The 13,055-nt window shown below is 40.8% G+C and overlaps 1 protein-coding gene across 1 annotated transcript; it reads left to right on the forward strand.

Moving 5' to 3' along the window:
- The first annotated feature begins 4,691 nt into the window (after positions 1-4,691).
- LOC139729745 (UDP-glucuronosyltransferase-like) lies at positions 4,692-10,251 on the forward strand. The gene is made up of 5 exons (XM_071640680.1): positions 4,692-5,807; positions 6,190-6,246; positions 6,551-6,716; positions 7,886-8,105; positions 9,917-10,251. The coding sequence occupies exons 1-5, from the start codon at positions 4,845-4,847 to the stop codon at positions 10,194-10,196; spliced, it is 1,686 nt and encodes a 561-aa protein (XP_071496781.1). The 5' UTR covers positions 4,692-4,844; the 3' UTR covers positions 10,197-10,251.
- The last annotated feature ends 2,804 nt before the right edge of the window (positions 10,252-13,055 follow it).

Here is a 13,055-nt window from a genome sequence, read left to right on the forward strand (position 1 = left end):
AGCAACCATACAACGCGAGGCATCGTGGTGTGGAAAGCAATAATTAGCATTTACACTGTAGTTTTCTCAGCCATGATGATGGTGTAATTTGCTAGCCATGAAAAAAAAAAGTATTGACATTTCATCAAATCAGTTGGTGTTGTCATGTTTCCTGTCTTCCATTGTCGGTTTCATGGGGGAAGTATGTATAGAGGATGCATGCAATGCACACAAGTCTATGGGAAGTATTCATCCCATACAAACTCTGCCGGTTTATGTTGATGTATTGTGTCAGATCTCTTCCTCCCTCCCCCCTTCCCCTTCCTACCCCTCCCCTCTCTCTCTCCTCTACCCCCCCCCCCCAACTCTGTTTGGCTATAATTTGTTTTCTTATTATGTTGTTGTGTTGTTGTGGTATAGATAGATCTTTGTACATAGCAGTCATCAGTATCACACAACTTTGAATGCCTGTGTTATTTTAATGTATTTCTTTGTTTGGCTACCACTGGAACAGGTCAAAATTCATAAAGTTAGTCTGTTTGACAAAACAAAGTCTTTTCAAGTATTTTGTAGGCAATAATGTGATGATGACACCCCCATAATCAAAGATTACTGCCTGCATCTAGGTATTCATCTTATGAAGAACTGATCAACACTATATACATTTTTATTTTTTTAAAAAACCTCAAAGGGTGTGAGTTTCAAAAGTGTCCCTTTGAGAAGCTTTATAACCCTAGAATGTGTAATTTCCCATATGATGTAGGTGCAAATATCATCAAAAACACATTTATGATGTTTAAAAGTCAAATGAGAAATATGACCTTCACTATAGGGCTCACACCCGTAAATACAATGGAATGTCCGAAACCCCTTCACAAATTCGTACCAAAGATACCAAAATAAATGAAGAAAAAAATTAATTAAAATTCAATGATGTAGTTTGGCAAAAAACTGAATAGCTGTAGATATTGAGTATGAATTCCTCTACAAATTGCATTTTGGTTAGAAGATGAAAGCTTTTCTGGTGGAATTTGAGGGGACTATATTTCATTGGGTACGTGTACGGAAAATGGGTGACTTTTTGAGTGACAAGAACTCGTAGTCTGGCTTTTCGGACCCCTGAACAGAATTTGAACTGAATTATCCACCCTGAGAATTTGATGGATGAAAGGGTAGGCCTACATCTAACTTATCCAGGTTAGTGAAGCTGAAACACCTCATTTCTCCCAGCTATTTTACAGAATTTTTTGAAATTTCATTTCTAACACACGTCCCTATGGGGAAATATTTATGGGTGTGAGCCCTATAGAACTTTTGTAAATGGTGTTATCATCGCACGGGCGGATCAAGGAATTCGGTGAGGCGGGAGGGAGGCGCAAGAAATATTTCTGGTGCCACTCCCGGTTTTCATTTCATTTTTCTTGTTATTTCTTTTGTTTTAACAACAAATAAACGGGGAGCGCGCCCAGTACGCTCCCTCTGGATCCAGCGCTGCATCGTTATTTGTTTATTCATTGTCATTAACCTACATATTTATTGTTTGAATAGCTGTGCTTGAACGAAGCCACATGACATGGTATTAGATATTGAGTGTGTAAGCGTGGACGAGAAAGAGACCTATTTTATATTGTAGGGCGTTCCAAGGACCAAGGAGGTTCCATAGTACATAATTATATACATGTATAACTTCTTACTTCCTTGGTGGGACTTTCCAGGTCTCGCCCCTCCCCCCCCCCCCCTCCAGTCCCCCACCCCCTCCAGTCCCCCCTTAATAAATCACTCCCCTGAAGAATTTCAAAGGCCAGGGTACACAAGAATAGACCCTCTCCCCCCAGACGTCTATACTAAATCATTGTTCATTGTTCAGCCATTGTATTCTGAATGAGACAACATTTTGCCTCTCGATTGTACTCATCTGAGTGTGGTAATAAGCTCACGTACCAGTGTAGCTGACGCAATTAAGGGCAAGGACGGAGACAGAGTTTAAGGAGAATTCCAGACGATATTCATAATTTCACATCGTGTAGAATACGTAAATTGATAGCTATGAATTTATAGATTTCTTGAGCACATAAATCAATTTTCTGAAAAAAATCCAAACAACACCAAATGACCCTGAACAAGGATAATGAAATACGGTAGATTCTCACACATTTCAGAAATGTAGCTATACAATGTATATTATGTACAATTGTAGTTCAATTACAATTTTTACGGCTTGCTTAACAAGTTTACCTATGAAGGATTTGTGCTTTCTTTCTTTCTTAATCTTTTGTTTGGTTCTTCGTTGAGCCCCCATTCTTGAATTCTTATGGTGATTCTGCCATGTCATCATCCTTGTTCACCAGTGCGATTTTCATAAATTTTGAGAACATTATTTTCCCTCATCCTGATCACTTTAAATTCAGGACTCTGTACCCCATGCAGTAACTAATATTGTCCAAATTTAAAAGTCTGAAATACGGAGGTCTCCTTTTAAAGCAAGACAGACGCAGTAGGCTAACTGCACGTGAGGTTCACACACACGCACGCACACACACACACACACACACACACACACACACGCACACACAAATAACTGGAGTATAAGTCACATCTGATGGGTTATAGGGTCGAGGTAACTTAATATTGTGGTATCTGCGTTCACTATAGAGGGCAAGGAATGAATGAAAGATAAAAAACAAAAATCTGAATACAGTCATCCTTTTTTTTACTTCTCAAAACGGCATTTTTTGTTGTTGTTTTAAACTGAAAACAAATCTTGGCAATGATTAGTGCTTTGACCCTATTCCAACTGGGGGGAGGGTCAAATTGGCCCCCCCCCCCGACATTTCGCGCCACGATTCCGCAACGCGCAAAGATTTTGCCGCGTCGTTTCATGACTTTTTTCATTGAAGTCTCCCGCATATTTTGAGACTAAATTTGCGACGTCCGGGTACACTGTTCTGAAGTTACGTAATGTTTTGCATATGCATGTCAACCCCAAAACGGCTCAAATTCATGAAATCGTGTGCAAATCCAATGCAAACTGTGGTGTGTTTTTTTTTTTGTTAAATTGATATGAATTAGATTATTTCAACTTTAAACCATTGAAATTAATCAATTCTAATGTAGATAAGCTTGAAAAAGTGCCTGCAACAAATTTTGGCAAAAAATCAATAGAAAACAAAAGGTCGAAAAAACAATAAAATACATCAGAAATTAACAAAACAATAAAAATCAAAAGAAATTGATTTTGATTTCCCTATCTTTTTACAAGAAAATTGTTCGATGTGTCTTGAGGAACTCTGACACAAAGATGTAGGGATCCTTCAGTCATTTTAATGGAATTATAGATGAAAATATGATTTCATGCGTAAATTTGCATAATCAATTTACTAAAAATAGAAAGCCGATATTTTTCTTTTGTATGACCATGTAATCTTGTAGTTGACGTCCGGCTCTATCTTCAGGCAAAATTTTGCGGCGATCGCGCGATCGGCGGCCGAGATCTGAAGGGGGGGGGGGTCAAATTGACCCCCCCCCCCCCGTAAAAACTTGGTCTCAAATAGCCTAGTTAGAATAGGGTTAACACAGCTGCTTCGTTGGAGAATTATCCAATATGACATCATGTAATCATAGCTATCAATTTTAACTCATCAAATTGCTTAACGTGTCGTATACCTACACCTCCGTCTTATAGTGTCTATGAATAAGTCACGCGTTGGTGTTCATGACTGAAAATAGTAGCATTTACATAACTTGAAATCAGACCATGGTAGACTGTCAGTTACAGGTGGGTGTATTGTGCAAAGGATTTCACCTCTATCGATCACAGTTAACTAGTTAATGTAATATTGGCGTTTCTTGTCCTCCTCCCCCAACCCCACCCCCTCCAAGTATTTCAGCTTCTTTCATATGCTTAAAGGGATGGTGCAGTATTGGTGGAGATGAGAATTGGGCTTTTAACTTTTTGCGAGATACCAAGAAAACACTTATGATATAGTACAGAACATACCATTTTACGAGGAATTCAAAGTTTATTCGGAGAAAATCGGGTCTAGAATGACTGAAACATCCAAAAACAAAGTAAAACAAAGCGATCGTAATAAGGTGTTGTAGGTCCCACACCTTTTAGAATCGCTCTTTTTTTGATATTTTCAAAAACAATTTTCATCAAATAAACGTTGAATTCCTCATAGAATTACATTTATTTCATATTTCATAAGTGGTTTCTCATTATCTCACAAAAAATGTCAGAAACCTGAAATTAGGTCTCAATGAAAACTATAAGGTCCCTTTTAAGGGCTAGGACTAGGAGCGATTGAAATTTCGTCTTTTCAGGTGTCAGAATTTGTGCCTGACGGTATCGGCAAAGTGTTTCTCCCAAAGACTTCTAAAATATCACCGCGATAGACTTAACTTTGCGAGATGATACACAAGCATGTATGCAGCTGAAAATACCCTCACCCATGTGTCGAACAGTTAGCAAAAAAAAAAAAAAAAAAAAAAAAAAAACCAACAACAAAAAGAGAAAACAGTCAGGTGACCGATAATCACGTGATAAGGAATAATCACGTGGTGTCCGTAGTCCCGTGCATGTGAGGCAAGTGTAGGGTACCGGTGTCTGCTCCACGCGCTTCGCCGGGAAGTGGCCCGTGCCCCCAAAGGCGGCCGTATACTACATGTACACATGCGAATGGCTATGCCGCAGCTCAGCGCAGGCCGTTGGATTTTCTGGTGTAATTGTAAGCTTAGGAGAAGGCCAAAGGTTGGGCCTTTTGTGTGGTTGAGTGATTGAAAGGCTCAACAATTGAAGACAACGTACATCCGGCCTGGAATACATTTTGTAGTAGCAAAGAATTTTGGCATCCATTCCCGTCATCATGATTGGCAGGATTGGCGAATCGTGCTTGATATCCCTTGTCGTCTGCATGCAAATGGCGGCTGCTCTTTCTCACAAGCAGAATTCGATTTCTGGAGCCGCCGAGAAGCCCGCCAGCATTCTCGTATCCATGAGCGACCCTACAAGTACGAGGAGCCGTTCCGAGCAAATGACTGCCATAGCTCGGGCACTTGGTAGTCGAGGTCACTCGATCACCTATCTCATACCGGCTAACAAGGACCCTTCCTCATTAGGCGTGAGAGATTCCGACGTACGAGATTCCGGCAAAGTCGTCACTTACGACGTGGTCTTCCAACAAGCTGACATTGACAGGCTCAAAGTCAGCTACGTGTCCTCGTCTGTTGGTGTGCGTGCTGCCGGCAATTTATCCCTTGCTGACCAAATTTCTCGGCCCATCAACCCATTGTTGATTTTTAACCAGTATTTGGATTTCTTCGTGAAGAGCTGTGATGGTATTTTTAGGGACTCAGAGACATTAGGTCGCTTGGAAAGAACAAAATTTGATCTCCTACTCCACGATGCCTTCAACCCATGCGATTTCCTGATTGGAACGCATCTTGGTATCCCTTATGTTACTATGACAACATCCATCCGGTTTTACTATGTAAACGAGGCCACATACGCCATTCCTGCCCCCTCCTCGTACGTCCCGTTCGACTTCGGTCGGTCCTTCACTGATGAGATGACCTTCAAACAGCGTCTGGTCAACTTTTTGAGCTGGAACGTTGTCCGCCCAATCCTGACGTCCTACGCCTTCTCCTCCTTTGACATCATCAGGCGAAAGCACAATGTGTCCGTCGGCCTCTCCTGGACTCAGATGGCAAGCTCTTCATTGCTGTGGTTGGCCAACAGGGACGCGACACTTGATTTCGCCAAACCACTAGCTCCAAATGTGGTACAAATCGGTGGCTTATTGAGGGAAAGTTCAAAACTGCTATCACAGGTATATAAGTCTGTTTCAAATCATTGCAGTTCTGACCATCTTCTATCTTGAGTCTTGATGAAATAATCCCTATAGCAGCTGTGCAACACAGCTAGACTGGGATGGGTTGATGTAGTTGCAGTGTGTGACGGTGCATGTGTTATACCAAGATATACAATCAAAATGTGATGCATGTTCAAGTAAAAGATGCTCTCGAACTACAGCATCCTGTTACCAACGGGAGACTTCATCCTTCTAAGATAGCTGGAAGGGCAGCCTCCGGGGAAGCAGCAAGGGTTTCTGCTGTTATAGTGTTACGGCTTGAGGTGGTAGACGTTCCATATAAGATATGTATACATTTTAACATAATGTAATTTCAACATTGCTTTTTGTTATTTTACAGGATCTTAATGAGTTCATCCAGGGAGCTGGTAACCACGGAGTTATTGTGTTTAGTCTGGTAAGTCGCCGATTCAGACTCGGCTCACTCCATTTTAATGTCATATCAATTTGCAGACAAGTTAGCCCAACAAATCATCTGCTTGATTGAAAATAAACAACTGGAAAGAATGAACGATAATTCATGATAATTTATTACCCATACTACATACATACTTATTCTTTGTTTTTCCAAATCGTATTACCGATATATTGATTATATTAGTGTAAGTATTGCGTGTAATAACAAGCTATGGGATGCTCATTTACATATTTATGCACGAATAATGTAAATGGTGATGATGCCTCTCCTCCTTAACTCCTAGGGTTCCATGGTGACATCACTCATGCGAGAGGACTTGAACGAGCTCTTTGCAGAGGTCTTCAGTGACCTGCCCCAGAGAGTGATCTGGCGATTCGTAGGACCTCCTCCCCGCAAACTTGGCAACAACACGCGTCTCATGGAGTGGCTACCTCAAAACGATTTGCTAGGTAAAAAAAAAACGCCAAATGTACAACAGCAATGTTTAACTATTCATCAAAGGGATTTAATTTCAACTTAATTGTAAATAATCATGCAGTAAAGGTAGAGAAGTATAGTACACTATACTAGTAGTGGCAGTGAAATTGGCAATCGCATGGTGGGGGGGGGGGGGTTGCTGGAGGTCCTGTAGGGCCCCATCTCTCTCTCTCTCTCTCTCACACACACACATACACATCATACTACGTGTACTTTTACAGTGATGCTTATACATAAAAATAAACCCACTGCAATCCAGGTTTTCCTGCGATTTTACCACCAGGCTCCTCCTCGAGGAGGAAGGGGGAGGGGGTAGGAGGGGGAGTGCCCCTTGATCCTATCAGTAGCAGAAGATGATCACCCCCTCCCCTTCTTTGGGCCTATCCACCCCACCCCCCCCCCCCCCCCACACACACACACACATTGAAAAATATTACCTGGGCCTTATTAGTGACGTTCATAAAAGTAAAGAAATTATGTGACAGTCATGGCAGTGATGCTAATGTATACAAGATCAAAACAGGAAAACAAATTCATGTACTGTACTTGCTACGAGGCTATACAGAATACAGGAAAAACAACAGTAAGAACTTCCCCAAGGTGAAGTAAGCATTGATTACTGTAAACCCAGAAATATTAGCGCGCATTTTGATTTTGCAAATGTCGCTAGAAGATTCGCGCAATTGAAAAACACGCAAAAGTTCTTGTGTCTACACTATTGAATGCCAGTGTCAATTTGCAAAAAAAAAAAAATCTTCCCGTGGAAAAGGCCGATGGCTCCAATTCACAAAAATCTCATGCCACAGAAATATCTTGCTTAATTACAGTTATGGGCTTATAATGTCTCATCACATGTTCAGCGCTTTGAGGTAACAATTCAGGAATTTCAGGGGTTTCCTGCAAGAACTCGCCCATTAAAAGATTAGTTGACTTTCAAAAAACCTTTATACATTTATTATCATCATTATCATTACTTATCCATGGAAGTTTCATTCGATTGAACTCTTACAAAATTAGGAGGAACATTTCCAGAATCAAGCATAGGAACAGAAGACTGGCATAATTATTTAAGTTCCTTTAGCAGTAACAGTAAAAGTCAATGCGAATTCATCTATCTTTCCTCTGTCCATTCTCCATGCAGGTCACCCGCAGACGCGACTATTGATATACCATGGCGGTATCAACGGTGTGTACGAGGCGATCTATCACAAAGTTCCCATGGTCCTTTTGCCTATCTTTGCCGACCAGCCTGCCATAGGGGCCCGGGTGTCAAAAAAAGGAATGGGCGTGGTTCTGGATCGGGCCACTCTCACCTACGCCACTGTCAAAGGCGCCATTGAGGAAGTCATCCATGACCCAAAGTATGCTGGGAGCTCGCTATGCTATTATCTTAATAGTCTCCTTGCTTTTACTTTCATGTGTGTCAGCTTTTCTGTTTCTGTACTAAGTACTTAACAATACAAGCTTATAATGCGTCTAAAGAGAATGACTGGTAGCCTAAGTTTAGCTTTGATTGGCATATCATTAAAGGATTGTCCTCTAATGGTGCTAAGAATACTGCAATACAAATGCAAATTATTGATGCATGGATTAGAAAGGTACTATACGAAGCATAGGTTTATGATTAGCTTGATTGTTGCATTGTTCCACATGGGGTTACTGCTATTGATACCAAGAGAAAACTTGTGCTGCTTTCATTTTCGAGAATGTTTTTCTGAGAGTACAGGTAAGTATACAATATGAGAAATGAAAAGGTTCAAGCAAAAACTTGCTGTTAATGCCGGAAATAAATAATTCGAAATTCACAACGTTATTAAACATGTTGTATTATCATCGGGATTGTTTGAGTGATTGTTGTTTGATTATATCAATATTTCTAGGGTTTATGTTGTGGTTTTTACGTTGTTGTTTGTTCGTTTGCTGGTTTGTGTTTGGCTCCATTGAAACAAACTCTGTTGCTGCCAGCAGTGAATAGTGCATGACATAAAGGCCCTGTCACACCTTTCCGGGCAAGCATTGCGTGCGACTTGCGAAGAACAATTTTTACTACCCGGAGGTCCCCAAAGATGACCCACAAATGACAGTACCTAGCACGTTTCTCACCCATAGTTACCCGGAGTTGCTCACGCAAGTCCTATTCACCAGCAGTCAAGTTTAGGCCCTGTCACACCTTTCCGGGCAAGCTATAGGTGGGCTTGTTGCGTGTGGGGATTTTCCAGCACGCAGGACAATTTTTTTTTTTTGAAGGCGGACAAGGATTTTGGGCAAGTTTCGCATGCGTCTTACCTGCTGGACCCGTGCTACTTACGTTTTACTTCCGTGTGACCTGCGTGTCAGGCGCATGGGTGGCGAGTGAGGGCTGACAACTCGGTGAAGGAATCCCTCTGAAGGAATGGCAGAAGTCCCACAGAATGTCATTATCTTAACCGCATACGGGCCGGGACTGCGAAGTTTTGGTCATGCTCAAAACTTGGCTGCGGGTAAATCAGACTTGCGTGCGCACCTCCGGGCAACTACGGGCGAGATACGCGCTAGGTACTGTCAGGTGCGGACCAATTGCTGGGAAGTCCGGGTAGCAAATATTTTTCCCCGCAAGTCAACCCGCAAGGCTTCCCCAGACACGGTGTGACAAGGCCTTGGCATGCTCAAACAAATTCCGGGTGAGTCGCGGGGGTTTGCCCGCAGAGGTACACGCAGAACACCAGTAGGAGGCCCTTAGCGGCAGCATCTCGCAGGCAACTCCCACGCAGGTACTTCGCAACTGTAACACAGGTACTTCGCAGTCTTCGTATGTCGCTCGTTTCAAAGCTCTCACGCAGGTCAACCGGAATACACGCAAGTAGCAGGTAAATAGCACGCGTCTAGCGGTAAGACGCAAGTACGGAACTCGCCAACATCCTTGTCCGCCCGCAGGAAAATCCATACTCGCAACAAGCCCGCGCAGCTTATCCAGAAAGGTGTGACAGGGCCTTCATCAGTATTTCAAACTCAAATGGGAACAATATTATGCCATTAGTGATACTGTATTTGGGTATGTGGCAGCATGTACTCGATGATGTTGCCATAAACTTTGTTGTCGCTACATTGTATCATCATTGACCCGTTGTAGTTTCATCACCATCAACAATCTCATTTTAATTGTTGTGTGTTTTTTCTTTGTCTTTTGTGCTAGATACAAGGCCAACGTGGAGCATTATGGTGCTATTCATCACCACTCGCTTGCTAGCCCGCTGGACACCGCTGTCTTCTGGATAGAGCACGTGCTGAAGTTTGGCGGGAGCCACCTACGCCTCAGAGGGAGTGACCTCAGCTTTATCGTGCTGAATTCTGTGGATGTGGTCGCCTTCGTGATCATCGTTATGGTCGTCGCAATATATATCGATTATCTTGTGCTTCGGACTTGCTGTAGACTGTGTTGCTCAAGGAAAAAATCAAAGTTGAAAGCAGAGTGAACTGGCATTGAATGCAGGTAGCTAGTTGGTGTATTTTTTCAACCCATTTTTTTGAAAGAACTCGTCCACACTCTTTGATATGTACATGCACATGACAGAGTAATGTGACGTCATAGAGACTGGAGCGAAATGCAGTAAGTAAAGCATGCATGTGAAAATTCAATTTAAGACCAATCATGGGCAACCATTTCATGCGAACAAGCTTTTACCATTGACAGCACTTGTGATATCAGTTGCCTTATGATAAATGGATTTCATTCTATTTGAGTAAGAGATGGCACGAGCTCAGCTATCTGTATGTTCTTGGTATTTAGAATGGACTAATCCAAACTGCAGATGTCTTGCATAATTTTCATTTTGTGAGGGCAGATTTAATAAGTATCAAGGAATTCATTGCAACATATCTGAAAGACTTGTCGGCCTATTTAACTGACTACTGACGATGGGCATACAGTTATGTGATAAGCCATAATTGTTACTGTCGAACAGCAAACACGGCGGCGTCTGTACAACCAGCGACTCCCGTTACAATGAAGTTCTTGGAGTGGGCAGATTTCTTATCATATCAAAATTTTGTTGTACGAGAAGAAATTGAGTGTATAAAGATATACATTTGTACATGTATAGCCAATGATTTTGGGTACCTGGATTTTTACTTCCTTTTAATGAAATTTTGTTACAACCATGTTTGTTATAGCCAAAACAGTGCTAAATACCCTGGGTGTAGGAGTTCGATCAAACAAAATTGTCTGCTTGCAGAGGGCACAATATTCTCTCCCTGCTCCCTGGTAAGATGAGGCTGTTACAATGTATAGTCTGCGGTGTGTGGTGTAACTGCAGTGATAATGAATGCTAGTGTGTTCAGAGACCATGGACTATCAAGGGAGAACTGAATGTCTAATCCATTGGATGTTTTATGAATATCAATGCTGTGAGCATTTTATGTATATAATGTGGACGACTATTTGCATTAAGATTGAAATACATGTACTACGCATGTAAGTGTATATTGTATGTTTTATGTACTCTTAAAAGATTTGTGAAATCTTTTGAAACCTTTTCAGTGCAGTTTCAATGTATGTTCACGATTGCATTATGCAATTACAATAAAGTATTTCATTTAATTGCAAAACTATGTGTGTGTGTGTGTGTGTGTGTGTGTGCATGTTTTTAATGCATTACCTACAAGAATCATAGGTGTGAAGAGAACACATATGATTTATATCAAAGCCCCTCTCCTAACGAAATTTCATAACTTAAGGGGGAAATTCAGTCCAAATATAAGTTAGCCTGGTAAGAAAGAGTATGATATCATGAGCTCAACGGTAAAAAGTTTGATCGAAATCGGGTGAAAAATAATGAAGTTATGACAGTTTGAACTTTCGCCAATTTTTCAGGAAATAGTTCTTCAACGGTCAATATGAATATGCAAATGGAAATTGAGCATGTCATTCCCTCACAACTTGCCGTATAGTTTGTACATAAAATTTTGACATTTCCAGTTTTTTATTCAAACGTAATTATGCCTGAGGCTCAAATCCTGATATATCTAATTGATCACTGTTCTGGAGTTATTCAACCGGGAATATCAATAACATCATGTTTCAGACTTCAATGACAGAAACATTGAATTTTTGTCATTTTTGCACAAGATTAATGGAAAATTGTGAGGTTATAACATAGTCAGCTCACTCATTTGCATATTCATATCCACTGTACAAGATCTGTTTTGCGGGAATTAACAAAACTTCAAAATTGTATTACTTCCCTATTTTTCTCCGATTTCAGTCCAATTTCTAACGTTTCGTAAGATTTTACTTTTTTCTTTTATGAGACCAATTTGTTTTTTGGACTGGATTTCCCCTTTAATGATATAACATAATAATGATGATAATGATGGTAATAATAGTTAAACAACAAGTACATCAACAACAACAATAATAATAATAATAATGATTATTATTATTTATCATTATTATCATCATCATCATTACCATTTTTTATGCCTCCGCCACGAAGTGGTGCCGGAGGCATTATGTTTTCAGGTTGTCTGTCCGTCCGTACGTCCGTACGTACGTCCGTCCGCTTTCGTTTACGCGATAACTTGAGTAATATGTACTGGAATTTTACCAAACTTGGTCCAAGTATGAAATATGATGGGGCAATGATTTGATTAGATTTTGGGTGAAATCGGCCAAAGGTTAAGGTCAAATCATGAAATTGTATCCTTTACGCGATAACTCAAGATTGGATCGAGCAAATTTCACCAAACTTTGTTGGAGGATGATGTATGATGGGACAATTACTTAATTAGTTTTTCAGTGAAATCGGACAGAGATCAAAGGTCAAAGATCAAGATCAAATCCTAAAATTTATCTGTTCACGTGATAACTCAAATCTGGATGAAGCAGCTTTCACCAAACTTGGTCCAAGGATGATGTATGATGGGACAATTAGTTCAGTAGATTTTAGTGACATTGGCAAGAGGTCAAAGGTCAAAAGGTCAAGGTCAAATGCTACAAATGTTGCCTTCCCCCATATCTATGCAATGCCCGAAGGTATTTTCTTGAAACTTGGTGTGAACATGTACTACTGCGTAAAGATTCTCCAGAGAGAGTTTCATGTCATAAGGTAAAAGGTCAAAAGGTCAAGGGTTAGGTGAAAATGTTGCAATATCACTTTTCTCGCAAATGGTTCAACGTATCTTCATGGAACTTGGTACATACGCATGTACTGTCTGGCAGGGATTATCTAGGGAATTTAGGGGTCATGGGTCAATAGTCAGGGGGTCAAAGGTCAAGGTCAACTCCTCAAAATTTTACTATTTCCCTCATATACTAGTATATGCAATGCTTGCAT

The sequence above is a fragment of the Diadema antillarum genome, unplaced genomic scaffold (assembly GCF_040938485.1).
Source record: "Diadema antillarum isolate AM-2024a unplaced genomic scaffold, OU_Dant_1.0 seq00000263_RagTag, whole genome shotgun sequence".
NCBI classification, from domain to species: Eukaryota; Metazoa; Echinodermata; class Echinoidea; order Diadematoida; family Diadematidae; genus Diadema; species Diadema antillarum.